We start from the raw sequence: 15551 nt of genomic DNA, 5'->3' as shown, positions 1-15551 counted from the left end.
TTCACCCGGACAGTTCGGGTTTTGAATGATGTGTCAGTCCACCTGAAACCTGGACACATTATTCAGACAGGAATGTGGCTCGGAACAGTGCTTGACAGGAGTTTGAGGGGACACTATGTGCCCCACACTGCTATTCTCTGTGGAGTGCCCAAAGGTGTACGAGGTCTGTTACAATCCTAGTGTATACTAAAACAAAAAAAATGTACTGTGTGCCGCTAAAGTGTTCGGGTTTGGCTTGAAGAAAAAGTGGCAACCCTATCACCAAGTGCAAACCTAGCGCTAGGCTTTCTTGGTGAAAAGCTCAGCAAGTAACCTAACGACACTACCTGCCTTGAGTTTGCATGTTCTCCCTGTGCCTCCGTGGGTTTCCTCTGGGTACTCCGGTTTCCTCCCACACTCCAAAGACATGCTGGTAGGTTAATTGGCTCCTGTCTAAATTGGCCCTAGTATATGTATGTATGAATGTGAGTTAGGGACCTCAGATTGTAAGCTCCTTGAGGGTAGGGACTGATGTGAATGTACAATGTATATGTAAAGTGCTGCGTAAATTGAGGGCGCTATATAAGTACCTTAAATAAATAAATAAATAAATAAAATAACATTTAATAAATGTTGTAAAATGTTATACAATTATTATTATTATTATACAGGATTTAAATAGCGCCGACAATTTACGCAGCGCTTTACAACATGAGGGCAGACAGTACAATTACAATACAATTCAATACAGGAGGAATCAGAGGGCCCTGCTCTAACGAGCAGAGCTTACAATCTAGGAATTAATGATATAACTGAAATAAAACATCAATGTATCAACTTACTTTGAGAAGTTTAAATTATTCAATAACCATTTTAGTTTCCCTTTGACCAGAATATAGCAATCATTCTTCATCCAGTAAAAGGTAAAAAAGAAAGATGAAGTAGTTTGCAGAAGGAAAAAGCTACATTTCTCTTTGCTTCAGTTTTCATAATTCACCTTCAATAAACCTGGACTGAAAGAAGCCCAATTTATTATTTACAGATGTGTCCACAGAATTACTTCAGTGCATACATGTTTTGGTAATTGTATTTCAATCTACTTTTTTGGAAATGCAGAAAACTTGTTCCTGACATGGCTTGAATGTAAATATTCATCTCAACTCTTGGCATTCCGCCTAGAACCCTTTTTTTTTTTTCCTCCCTTCGATTCAGCTGTCTGTATAAATTGGTGTTGACTGCCTGTCTCTGTATCCATTGATTTACAAACCGCAGCAAGAGCCATTAGCAGCCCTCTGCTGACATACTGCAAACAGTAATGAAGCTTTTTCTGAGTTTCTTAGCACTTAATATATTGTTTCTGTTCACATACTCTGCTCCCCCAACGTGCTACTCAAGAGTGGTTGCTCTGAGCAAAGAGATCACTGAATCTTACAAAACTCTGCAGAAGTTTTTACCTGCTGTAAGTAACTGGAGGATAATGTGGGCACCTTGGAGTAACACAAGCATTCATTTCTAACAGCTATTGTCTGTTACAGGGACCATGCAAGGATTCTCTTCCAACTCTGTACCTGGACATACATGTAAGTACTCTCATTTTATATATATATATATATATATATATATATTGATACAATTTGTCATAATTGGCCACCTAATATTCTGTCTCATTTTTGTTTTTCTTTTAATTGTTAGATTAGAATTACCCATCATGGCAGGGCATAGTACTTGTATTTGTGACACATTTTTTTTTTGTCAGAAGACTTTTTTTAAAATAAAATTTCAGCTACTTGGGTACTTGACTCTAAAGCTCGTCAAACACCAGCAGAATTTTGTTGTTAGCAAATTTGTAAGGAAATTCAGTAAAAGCATTTGCCAGAGCAATCAACAGTACAAATAATAATACAATTATGGACTAGACAAGTTTTGTATGAAAACCCTAAAAATTTTAATTGATTGCCACGCCAGTGTTTAGAATTCTACTTTCTATTTCAGGATGCACATTTCAATAAGTAGGATTTTTCCCAATCCAAAACTACATGCACAGCAAGAATTTGGGGTTTGGAGTCAGTGAACACACATTTGAAACCATGTATTTACTTTCCTTTTATATTGATGTTTTCTAAAGCAATAGAGTCTGCTCACATTGCAAAATTTGGAAAGTGAACATTCACTAAAGCCCCATACACACGGACTGAATGTCGGGAGGCCGGTTCAATAAAAAACTATTTGGCATTCGTCTTGTGTGTATGTCAGTTGGTTCGACAGGAGACGGCCACCAGCTGACCGACTCCTGTTCAGAGCAACGATTGGAGTGTTCTGGCAGGGGGGCCGTCTCCCTGTCAGAACACGAAAGCTCATCGAGGGAGATCGCTGTACTAACATCGGATCATTAGTACAGAGGCTCCGACTGGAGCTGTCAGGTTTTTTTTTCATTCAACCCAAAATGTTAGTGTGTACCAGGCTTCAGTATAGTGAAAGAAAAGCCATGTTTATTTTGAATACTCAACTATTTGTTAGGAAAATTAAGAAAACAGGAAGTTTGCTTGCGTGTGATTGGATGATTGAAATTAACAAAGCTTCACTTTATTCACTAGGGGAAGTGAACATTCACTTTGAAAAAAAGAGTATACACTTTCCAGAGTGAATGTTCACTTTGCTAAGTAAACAGTCTCTATTCTTTCAGGTAAATCAATTGTATTAGTGGAGTAAAAGCAAAACACATAAGTCAAGCCCTTAAAGTAATGCTGTCAGATAATCATTTTTTGAGTCAATTGATTAGATTTCTATTGTTAGAAAATGGAAGATTGGAAAAATAAACCAGTGTAAACACCCGAGTGCAGGGTAAATCAAATATTGATTTTGTCTTGCACATGATTTGATTAAAAGTTTCCCCTCCCAAGTGAACATTCTCTGTTCCCAAATAAATCAACCCCAATATATTTGGTAACCATAAAGAAAACACCAGCCTAGTGCATTATCTTCAGATAACTTTGATTAATAAAATCCAATAATAAGTGATATACTCACAAACCAACATAAGTAAAAGCTTGTCAGAATAGATGCAGCTTCTGACTCTTGGTACATCACATCACACACTGGGTCAAGGTCCGACAGGCCAATGCAGTAAACCAAGGATATTAACCAAACACAGCAGCCACCAGCACACCGGACAAACAAACAGTGGAATAATATGGCGCACTATGGGTCTGGCTATAGAACACTAATAACAGGAGGTATGGGATGGGTCACAGAACAGGGCAATAAGACAAGTCCATATAAAATAGATCCGTATAGGGATAATAGTTATGCTGTCCTTAGGAGGCCGCCGGCTAGAAGAGCTAGAACTAACTCTAGAACATAAAAACAGACAGAAAGCAGCGCCTTATAAGTGTAGCAGGTAAACAATTTAAGTAGAAGTAAACATGAAAGCACTTACAAATGAGCGATAGTATCCAGCATTGTATATGTAAATCATCCGCACTGTCCCAGAGTGGTACTTGGTCTCCCTTTCTGATAGTAATAATCCATGATCGGGCCGCGATCCGGCCGCACTGTTGACTCCGAGCACTTCCGGACAGCAGTATAGGGGATCAGCGGTGCACAGAGACTCCATAATGACATCACTTCTGGGTACAGCGCCAGCGAGCGCTGCACACGTTCGGAGAATGCATGCTCCTTCGTCAGGCTCTGCTGGGGCAAGCTTTGAATGGGTTTAACTACTTAAGGACCGGCCTCTTTTTTAAATGTGTTGTTTGCAAGTTAAAAACTGTTTTTGTGCTAGAAAATTACTTAGAACCCCCAAACATTATACATTTTTTTCTAACGCCCCAGAGAATAAAATGGCGTCGTTTCAATACTTTCTGTCACACCGTATTTACGCAGCGGTCCTACAAGTGCACTTTTAAAAAAAAAAATACACTTTTTTGAATTAAAAAATAAGACAACAGTAAAGTTAGCCCAATTTTTTTTATATTGTGAAAGATAATGTTACACCGAGTAAATTGATACACAACATGTCACGCTTCAAAATTGCGCCCGCTCGTGGAATGGTGACAAACTTTTACCCTTAAAAGTCTCCATAGGCGACGTTTAAAATTTCTACAGGTTGCATGTTTTGAGTTACAGAGGAGGTCTAGGGCTAAAATTATTGCTCTCGCTATACCTCACATGTGTGGTTTGAACACCGCTTTCATATGCGGGCGCTACTCACATATGCATTCGCTTCTGCACACGAGCTCGGCGGGATGGGGCGCGTTTAAAAAACATTTTTTTTTCTTATTTATTTTACCTTTTATTTTTTATTTTTACACTGTTTAAAAAAAACATTATGTCACTTTTATTCCTATTACAAGGAATGTAAACATCCCTTAATAGAAAAGAAGCATGACAGGACCTCTTAAATATTAAATATTAAACACCTCAGATCTCATATTTACACTAAAATGCAATGAAAAAAAAAATAAAAAATGCTGTCATTTAAAAAGATGAAAAAGAAAAATGGCCCTTTAAGAGCTATGGGCGGAAGTGATGTTTTGACGTCGCTTCCGCCCTGCAGTGTCATGAAGACGGGTGGGGGCCATCTTCCCCTCAATCGTCTCCATGCACAGCCACGGGAAGGATCCGATTGCCTCCGCCGCTGCTCCGGTAAGCGGCAGAGGGCACCGGATCGCGGCGGGAGGGGGGGTCAGAGACCACTTTTATCTTGTTGCCGACCGCCAGCCAAATACAGGGATACTAGAGTTATGGCAGCTAGCTGCTGCCATAACAATGATATCAGTCCTCAAAGTGAGGACGTATATAGTCATGCGGTGGTCGGCAAGTGGTTAAATAGGCGGAAGTATTGCGTGGCTTGCACGGCGGCTAACCAAGGGAGCCAACATATGACAACAATAAACAATAACAGAAACAGAGAGCTATATTATATAGTAATTTAAATGAAGCTACCATACTTACAAGAAGCGACCAGTAGAGTCATATGACAATAGTGTATCTATTTTAAAAAACGCAATAAAAGCCATTTAGATGTGATGTTACATATATGCATATAAACACTCAAATACTAGTAATATATGCAATATAAATAAGTAAATTGTAAATAAATTGTAAATAAATTGCTTAATTATTTAAACTACAAGAAGATACAATAATAAAAATACAGTATATATTGGAGGGATGTTAAAATATGTATATATATATATATATATATATATATATATGAGTATATGTATATATATGTGTATATATATATACACACACACACATATATATATATATACAAGAATTAAAAGGATATTCAATAATAATGTGTATAATAGATATAGTGAAATGAGGTTTATATTATTAATTAGGGATATTGAATAAACTGAATGGGACTAAAAGTATAATTATATTAAAATTATGTTATTATTTATAAAAAAGTAATCCAAAAAATTAATAAATTAATTAATCCAAAAGATTTTTTAGAAAATACTTCAATAATAAAAGGGGGGGGGGGGGAGAAAGGGAAGCTAAATTTCAATAATCCACAGACACAATATAAACCACAGATAGGATTATAATGGGATTATAATAGGATATTAATTTCAATGCCTAAATCCAGTATTTATCCTCTCACATAGACGTTTATAGCGTTTAGCAATGGGAAAATTATTGGGGATAGCTTCTATAACCCAAACGCGTAAACCTAAGGATGACTGCTTGTGAAACTCCTTAAAATGTTGCGGAACACTATGTTTATCAGAACCCTTTTCCACAAAGTTCCGATGCTCACCAAACCTTTTTCGGAGGGTACGTATAGTGCAACCTACGTAAATCAGGCCGCAAGGACAGGTCATACAGTACACTACGTACTCTGAAGAACATGTAAAGAAGTCAGGTATAGTATACTGTTTCCCTTTACATGTAAAGTCTTTCTGACTATGTGTCACGTGTTTACACGTGAGACATTGGGGTTTCTTACAATGTTACATCCCCTTAATGTTAAAGAAAGTAAGGGGAGCAATGGCCATAGGATGTGAGGATTTTATTTTGCTCTGAGCTATTTGAGTTTTAATGTTTTTGGCTCGTCTATAGGTGACTAGGGGTCAATCGGTTAGTGTTGATTTTAAATGTGGATCTTCGTTCATTATGGACCAGTGTTTTCCCAAAATGTTTTCCATCTTCCTAAATTAGTTATGGAACTGCGTGATGAATCGCACTGGTTGCTAACTGTCAGCTGCTTTGGTCTCTCTATCGCTCCCTACATCCTTTTTGGAATAATGTTGGAAAGCATCTCGGCATGTCATCAACCTCCTTTACAATTTTAAGCCCCACGTGGGGACCTGGTTGGTGACTGCCGACGTCACCTCACTCTATACTGTGATTCCCCATCAGTTGGGTTTAGATGCTGTGTCATTTTCTTGGATAGAGCTTCCAATCTACATCAAGAACAGATTAATTTTATTATGTTGTTGTTGGAGTATGCAGCTACCCACAACTTTTTCTGGTTTGATGGCCATTTCTTCTGCCAGGATAGGGGTGTCGCTATGGGGGCTAAATATGCCCCAAGTTTGGCAAACCTATTCATGGCCAAATGGGAGGAGGATGTCATCTATGCCCAGCCAAGACCTGAGGTGACCTTGTGGGCTTGTTACATAGACAACATCCTCCTCCTGTGGGATGGCAGTGAGACTGTTCTCTTGGATTTCATGCATTCCCTTAATGCATTCCCTTAATTCCAACAATAGGGGGATACATCTCAATTATCAGGCCAGCCGGGAAAAAAATCATTTTTTGGATCTTACGATTTCTGTCAGTGGAGAGAGTTTCATTACATCTACATATTTCAAACCCACTGACAGAAACTCTTTTATTCCAAACTATAGCTGTCATCATGCCTCTTGGCTTAGATCTGTGCCAAAGAGTCAATACTTGAGACTAAAGCGCAATTGCACTCAACAGAGTGCTTTTCTGGCACAAGCTCAGGTTCTTACTCAACGATTTGTGGATAAAGGATATGCTCTTGAGTCCCTTACTAACACCCTTGATCAGGTCAAATGTGTCGATAGAACCAACTTATTGAAAGAGAATACTGGAGGTCGTGAGAATGACACATTTCATAATCCATTCATCACCAATTTCTCTTGTCAACATTCCAGTGTTAAGCATATAGTGAAGAAACACTGGCATATCCTTAAAAACGGTAGGGTACTCAAGTCAATTCTGCCTGATAAACCACAGGTGGTTTTCAGGGGTGCCCCCTCTTTGAAGGATAAATTGGCTCCCAATATTTTGAATCCTCCTAGTATAAGACCCACTTTTTTCTCCGAACTTACCGGTTATTATCAATGCAGAAAGTGTCAGGTCTGTTCATTAAATGGATGTAAGACCAGAAGGACCACGAGTTTCAGTTCAAGTTGTAAAAAAAATAAAAAAATATGACTCAAATTTATATTCTTGGTTCAGGAGGATTGAAAATGGACATAATACCGCGTTTTCTGTATCTTTCGAAAACTATCCCTGTTTCTTTCCCCAGATCTTTCTTTTCTACTTAACAATCTGCCTTTGTCAAGTTTATCTGGGGGAACAAAAGATCTAGACTAAATTGGAAAACGTTAACACTACCCAAAACGAGAGGAGGAGCGGGTGCACTGGATCTTTATTACTATTATGTTGCGGCAGTCCTTACTAGATTAGTGAACTGGTTCCATCACTCGGATACTAAACAATGGGTATCAAGAGAACAAGGGTTGAACCAGTTTGACCTTCAGGCGCTCCCTTGCTTAGACCTATCTTATCCAGGTATTCTTCGAGATACGTCCTCTTCCTTACCCTTTTTTATGTCTCATTTATTGAGCATTTGGCACAAAATGATTTTGCGTCTAGGGCTCTCTTCACAAATAGGACCAATAGGACCAAGGACCAATGACACCTTTATTTGGTAACCCACAATTTCCACCTGCAGTAGACCGGATACATTTTCTTACGTGGAATAAGGAGTCCCACCGATGAGTAAATCAAATTCTTTGTCAGGGTAAACTCCCACCCATAATGAACTTAATGCCTACACAACAGCCTTCATTTAGGCAATGGATGGAATATCAGCAATTATTGTCTTTTTTGTCCTCTATTCCTTTAAACAAATTTTTTAACAGAGATTTAAATCTCTTTGAGTCCACCTTGGTGCAAAGCACTAGACCAAAACACATTTTATCAGCAATATATAAGATTCTTATTGAAAAAAAATCATCCCGAGCTTCCAGAATTTACAAATAAATGGGCATTTGATCTTAATGTTGAAATTGGAGTAGAAGAGTGGGAGAAGTCTTTTACCCTCACAAATTGTTTGTCATTGGCAACTAAAGCCCAAGAGACAAGCTATAAGCTTGTTTCATGTTGGTATAGATGCCCAACTTCATTACAGCGTATCTTTCCAGACGCATTGTATAATTGTTGGCGATGCCACTCTGCCAAGGGCTCGTTGTTACACATATGGTGGGAATGCCCTCAAATTTGTAAATTCTGGGACAGTATCATGCAGTTGTATACTATAGTTACAGGGGAGGTAATTCCCAATACACCTCAAATTACCCTGTTGTCCATCTTACCAGGCTCATATAAAAATATCAAAAAGGGTTTGCTTAGACATTTGGTGATACACTTCTAGGAGCTTTGTCATCGAGCCATTCATTACCTGCTCCACGGTTGGAGTTTTATATATGGTTCAGTGTCCGGGTGGCCTGCAGTATGTAGGCCGGACTAAGCGACCATTGCAGGTACGCTTAAATGAGCATATAAACAATACACGTAGGAGTTTCACCAAACATTCAGTGTCAAAACACTACCTTACTGTACATAATAGGAATCCATCTAACACTATATTTTTAGGCTTTGATAAATATAGGCCCCATTGGAGGGGTAGCTGTTTAGTCAGGAGCATCTCTAAACTAGAGATGTCATGGGTGTATAGGATTAAATGCTACACCCCTTTTGGTTTAAATATAGATGTCGATATTAATTATTTTATTGACAACTCCTAGTGACTTTTCTTCATACGATTTTAATATTTTAATATTATGATTTTTACTATTTATGATTATTGTTTTAAATTAATTTTTGATATGCACATATCTTATTTTGTGAATTTAATCTGAGTCCCGGGTTGTATGATTTTGTTAAAGAAGATTGAATTCTCTATTTTTATTTTTTTTCTATTTTGCTTTATTAATTTAAAAAAAAAAAATAATTTTTTTTTATATGCCCACTTATGTAAGTGGTTTTATCAATTTAATTTTTTATATATTAGTCTTGTATTGTTTGTGGCTGGCAGCCCTTGTGTTGTCTATGTCAGTTAATGGTACATGGGTGCTCACTTTTTGCCCTCATCATGTGGATATTTCAGTATATACATTTGATGTTTTCCATTAACCAAGATGGCGCCGTTCGGCGTCGCTCCGGGACTCAGACTGAGGCTTGGTTACTTGTTCTTTGTATATAATGTGGTGCGTTGGGATGCCGCCCGTGCCTCTTGAGGACGTCCTTTTGAGTGACGAAACACATAGTGAGGAGTGACGTACTGACGTCACCGCAAGTTACGCTAAGTCCCAAAAGCAACGGGCTGTTTGTCGAGAGCCGGCCGGCTCAATTCTTTTAATGCTGCTTTCACTCTACTTAACTGTAAGTGTCCATTTGTCTCTTGAAGTTTAAATAAATGTGAAGGTTTTATACTATGCGAGCCTTTGTTGTTTTATGGGGATCCATTAACCATGCCTGATTCGTGTGAGGACCATCACCGCTGAGTCCAAGGAGATCCCGGGCTGGATTATAAGTCATCTGCGCCCTGTGGTCCCCTGTAACAAGGGACCATAGTGATCCGGTAAGCGGCAGTGTGTGCTGAGGTGGAGGCATTTCCTATTTCTTCACGCTTTCTTAGGGTTCCTGTTTTTGTGTCACCGTGGATGAGTCAACCACTATTTTGCAGGGACTATTTTTGATATATATATATATATATATATATATATATATATATATATATTTTTTTTTGTTATTTTTTTTTTATGGTCACTATCATTACATATGGACTTATTTCCATCATCCATTTTCATATACCATTCTTTATATTTGTGAGTGCATGTATTTTTAATTGGTATTGCCTCATAGGTCATTATATTTAGCGCAGCTTCCCCTTTTTTATAACTTCAACAATGTCATCGGGATAACCTTTTTCCATAAATTTCATTTTTAATAGCTGACCATGAGTATTGTAGACCTGTATCCAAGTGCAATTATGTTTAAGTCGACAGAACTGACTTCTGAGGATATTATTGACCCAATGCGGGTGATAACAACTCTTATAATGCAAATAAGAGTTGCTGGAGGTAGGTTTGCTATAGTTCTGTGTGCAGATGATGTCATGATGAAACAGTTCCAGATCCAAAAATGCTAGCTTATTGTCATCAGATACTGAGGTGAATAACAGACCCATGGTATTGGTGTTACAATATTGTATGAAAGCAGGGATAGAAGATTCTGGACCATCCCAAATGATGACCACGTCATCAATGTAACATCCATAAAACACTATATTACTCCAGCACACCTGACTATCTTCATTAATTGTAAGTACCATCCCTAGTGCTGTTTTGTTTTACATTTTTTACTAAAGATCCGCTTTAAAGGTTATTAAAAAATCCAGCAGCGAAAAAAAATATTAAATATACTTACCTTTCCCCTGGCTTCTGCCTGTGGCCCCGTACTGTATAGCTAAGTTTAAAGAAACAAGCCTGTAGAGAAAAAGCGATCTTATATATATATATATATATATATATATATATAGATAGTTAGATAGATAGATAGATAGATAGATAGATAGATAGATAGATAGATAGATAGATATAGATGTATATTGTAAATTTTGGGGGTTGTAGCTCCACAGGACCAAGTGCAAAGCTGATAAACAGAAGTGTTTATTTTCTTTCTTAAGGCAAACTCAAAGAAATGCTTCCAGCAGCAACACAAGAATGAAACACAAAAAGTCCGCTTATCTTCAGCACAAAACAAAATACAAAGGAACATACAGTTCATGGACAGGACTTTACCCCAGGGTTAGCACAGTCCCAGTCGGGCTATTTGGCAGCTTTCAGAAAACTCGCAGCACTCCAAACAGGTGTCTCACCACAACTCCTACTCACACACCATCACACCTAGTACTGCTTCCTGTATTAAGTGCTGCTTCCTGTGGTTCTTAACCCTGTGGGGACTGGAGTCCCTGTAGTCAGGAGTGGAGGCCCTTTTCCCACCTGAATATCACTTCAGGGCCTCCAAAATTCTGGATCCCAAACACCGCTCTGCTAACACAGAGACAACCACGAGTCAGTCCTGTCCTTCATATGGCTATCCCAGGAATTCCTCACCCATCTCGGGTGACCCCCTGAATACTCCCACAATTCCCTTAAAAGGGACCATAATCCAAATACTGGTGCCACATAGCACCTGTCCAGGACCCAGCCTTGGCATCCTGTACAATACATATATATATATATATATATATATATATATATATATATATATATATATATTAAGCTTACTTACATTTTCCTGGCCTGTGCCTGTGGCACCTGGGTGATAATGATGTCACATTCTTTCCAACGAGATCCCAGGAAATACTGAGTAGCCCAAATCTCACACCACCTGCATTCCATTTAACTGATCTGTGCCAACGTGTTTTAAGCTGGACTGTAATACAGTATGTTACCCCATATAAATGCTTAGCACGGATATGAGATTTAGATCTTACCATTTTTGTTATCAAGTTGAAAATTTTGGAGAAATAAGGTTGGTATCGTGTTCAGTACAACTTTCCATTTCTCCCCACTCAATTTGGGCTTCGTCACCTGATCACACATTTTGGCTCCAGCACTGAATCCAACTTTGGAATGAGATTGTGTTCTAGAGGGAAAAAGGATATATACAGTATATGCAGGACTGGTGCAAGGATTTTTGACACCCTAGGCAAAACCTAATTTTGCGCCCCCCCCCCCCCCTTGCCACCACCCCTGACTTCACCCCCTTTGCCCTGCCCATGTATACCCCACCTTTTTAATGAAGCGCCCATCAAATGCAGCCTCATCAGCGCCCATCAATGAATGTATGCTTGCTTCCATTCATTCAGGAGACGGGACACAGTCCTCCGCCGCCGCTGAGCCTCTGACACTATGTGCGTACAGAGCAGTGGCTGCCTGTTGATGCTGACTTAGTTGCTTGCTGCAGAGAGAAGAGAGTAGGAACACTAGTGGCAGAGCGCCCTAGAGAGCAGTGCGCCCTAGGCGGCTGCATAGTTTGTCATGTGGTAGCACCGGCCCTGATGTACAATCTTTGTTTTACAAATACACATTTAAAATGTGCCAAAGGTTTTCAAGAACATTATTGATTATCTAAAGAGCCTGCAGAGCAGTAAACTTCTCTTTTCAGGTAGGATCACCCTCACAGAAACTTTGGTCCTCTAAGAAAGAATGATTTTTCATTTTACTTTATATGTAAATATCAACTTCAGCTATTGCTCTCCCTAAACAGCAGGCTTTTTTAAAATGTGTGGTAAAACCAATTAAAAGGAAACTATAGCTCCACCTACTGGCTAAATTGAATCAATATTCATATGCAATATTTCATATTTCTTTGACTAAAATAAAAATCTTTATTTATTTATTTATTACTATGAACTGTTTGATAGTTTGGGTGGAGAGGCTTAGCAGTAAAGTATCTATGCATTTACTCTAACAGTAACTGTTTACTCCATTTTATTATAAATGCTCTGTTTCAGAATTCATGTGTAATGACAAAACTGCGCAACTTTGTCTCGGCTCCAAACTGTGGAAGACTACCAGGGGTGAAGGCTTTAATGAAGAAAGCAAGAAACCTGTACAATATTATGAATACAGCTTGTAAAAGAGTAGGTTTATACTAATTAAATAATAATAGAAAAATTAAATGCTGATTGATATTTATAAAGCTGGGATTTGGAAATGAGGAGATGGAATTTGATTGGCTAATAAGGCCAGCTGCGCATTCTGTAGCCAATGCCAGCTTTCATAAAGAATTAAACAGCCAGGCCACTCTAAATCTCCAGAGCACGGAAACATTCTGGTAGAGTTGAAGCTTCTCCCACTCCCTGCACTTTGTTTTCGCCAAAGAGGCACTAGATGTATGGGGATGGTTGGTGGTTTGCTAGTTTGCATGTGAAAGGGTGATTAAAATAAGTCAATTTTAATACACATGAGGAAAAAAAAAATTTTTTTGAAAACATTAGTTGTCAGGCCCAGTTCACAACACAAGGGCCGGTTCACACCAACCTTGCCCAGCACTGTTCCAATACAAGACAAGGCAAAAGATGAGGTGGTGGTGTGAGCTGGCAAAAAGCATAGCATGCAGTACTTTTTTTAGTGTAATATAGAATAGTGCAATTCACCTGAAAACTTTCACAACACAATGACACTCAGTCTAAAGAGCTCCTTACTGAAACAGTACTTATGGAACTGATAGAAGCTTTGAGAATCTTACAATTCACACATGTGCTATAACATACTTGTTGGCAGGTGCAGTTAGCTTTCTTGCCACTAGATGGCTCCATTGCCATTATGGCATGGTAAGGGGAAAGTTATATGCAGATGTTAGCTCCTGGAGTGATGTAGTGGGTGGAGCTTTTGCCCATATAAATGCCAGCTGTGGGTGGGGCCCAGTGAGTAAGGGGTATGGAAAAAGGACACCCAAGAGCTGCAAAGATGTTATCCTGTGCTGAGCTGATCTAAAGAGACCTGTGCAGGGCTGAATTCACAGGGGAAGTGGCACAGATCTTGTAAGAACTAGCTGTAGTCGCCTTCTTTACCCCTAATCTACTTCTGCAGGTCCTGTAGAGTGGTGCATAAGGCCTTGGGGGCCTGGACAGAGCCTCCTAAATGTGAGTGACAGTGAAACTATGAAATATGAGTCATCAGGGAGTGCGCCCAGCTTGGCAAAGCTATAGATGGGACATTAGGAAGAAAGTGGCAGTATATCAATGGAAGGACCTTGCCCCCTGACCTTCAATCCTAGGTATACCTTAGTATACCTGGGGAGGTGGTCCCAATTCTATGGTGCTCCCAAGGAGAGGAAGGTAGAAGAGAAAGATGGCTAAAAGATATGTACTTGTGCTCTGCACTGAAATGAGACATGAAGCCACAGTAAAGTGTTGAAAATGCATTCATTTGAGGACATTTCTTTATAACACGTGTAGGCCCCAGGTCAGGAAAGTGTGATCGGGCCTCTGGCCAGAGACATTATTATTATTATAATACAGAATTTATAAAGTACTGACAGTTTGCGCAGCCCATGATTTCAATATAGTGGCTACAAAGGCAGGAGAGTAAGTGCTCTATCCAAGAAGAAGCAGGGTGGGACTGATACAAATTGAAGCCAACATCTGCCCAGTTGCAAGTATGCCTTACATACTATATGAAAAGGGTAGGAGGATATTTGTAATTGACTCTAATCTAATGTTAAGGTACTTCTAGATAAGTGGGGGCAGGCATGGGTTGTCAAAATGTACTGTTTCCCTTTAAATATATGTTTCTCACCTTTTCTTTTCCCCGTTTTCAGGACTTGGTCTTCTTTACTGATGATTGTGAAGCTCTTGAGCATCTGCCAACTCCAACACCCACTGCAGTCATTTCGAGATAAAGTGTTCAGCACTGAGAAAAGTTATGATGTTTGGTGGCTAGAAAAGCCCTTGGTACTGGTAGACACACTAACTTCTTAGAACTTAAACTTCTGTCTGATGAGTGAACAATGGCAGACAGTGTTCGCAGGAACCTATTAAATCTAAGTGACCATTAGGAAACACAAAGAAAGTTTCTAAAAAGAAAGCACATAGTTCACTAATGGTCTTTGATGGATGGACGGTTAGAAGAGAAACTATTATATTTTCATCTTTTGGACATCTTGTTCAACATTCTCTTACTCTGTACACCCTGGAGAGTATGTAATATCATAAGAAAAATAATTGGATAAAATTGTACTCTTGCTCGTCTTCCAAAATTCTTCTTATCCTTGGAAATAGCCTTTGTAGTCTTAAAAGCTCATAAATTATCTTGTAATTTAATATCTTTTGCCACCAAAATGTATCAACTCCAGAACACTTAAGTTCTTATCTTATTTTATTTCTTGGTCGATAAATGCAGTAAATACCCTTTTGTGTTCAGCTCTCACTATTGACTTTTAAGTAAATATAACAGTTTTTTTTAGTAATTTTCTAAATAAATGTATCATTGTGTTTGAAAAGTGTACAACTATTTATGAAAAAAAAAATTCGAATGGGTTTATTCTTTCCGTTCTTAATATGCTGGAAAGTGAAGGCTATAAGAGAGCGGGAATGAAATGGTAGGGGCTTCAAAGGACACTGAGTGAATTGGGCTTAGGTGGGAAAACCCATTTCCTCTTCTCACATTAGATCAGTCCTCTCAGTAACATTACAAATCAGCAGAAGAAAATTCCTGACATACCACAATGACATTTAAAAAAGCTTTTACATTTTATGTTAATTATTTCTACCTAAAAAAACATTG

At 38.6% G+C, this 15551-nt stretch overlaps 1 protein-coding gene across 1 annotated transcript; it reads left to right on the top strand.

Annotated features, from left to right (window-relative positions):
• Window positions 1-1209: 1209 nt before the first annotated feature.
• On the top strand, window positions 1210-15267 carry CYTL1 (cytokine like 1). Its single transcript, XM_073610238.1, has 4 exons — window positions 1210-1438; window positions 1515-1559; window positions 12776-12904; window positions 14587-15267. The coding sequence occupies exons 1-4, from the start codon at window positions 1295-1297 to the stop codon at window positions 14665-14667; spliced, it is 399 nt and encodes a 132-aa protein (XP_073466339.1). The 5' UTR covers window positions 1210-1294; the 3' UTR covers window positions 14668-15267.
• Window positions 15268-15551: the final 284 nt, after the last annotated feature.

Source organism: Aquarana catesbeiana, linkage group LG01, assembly GCF_042186555.1.
Source record: "Aquarana catesbeiana isolate 2022-GZ linkage group LG01, ASM4218655v1, whole genome shotgun sequence".
In the NCBI taxonomy this organism is placed as follows: Eukaryota; Metazoa; Chordata; class Amphibia; order Anura; family Ranidae; genus Aquarana; species Aquarana catesbeiana.
The sequence above is the reverse complement of the archived record's forward strand: the minus strand, read 5'-3'. Positions and strand labels throughout refer to the sequence as shown.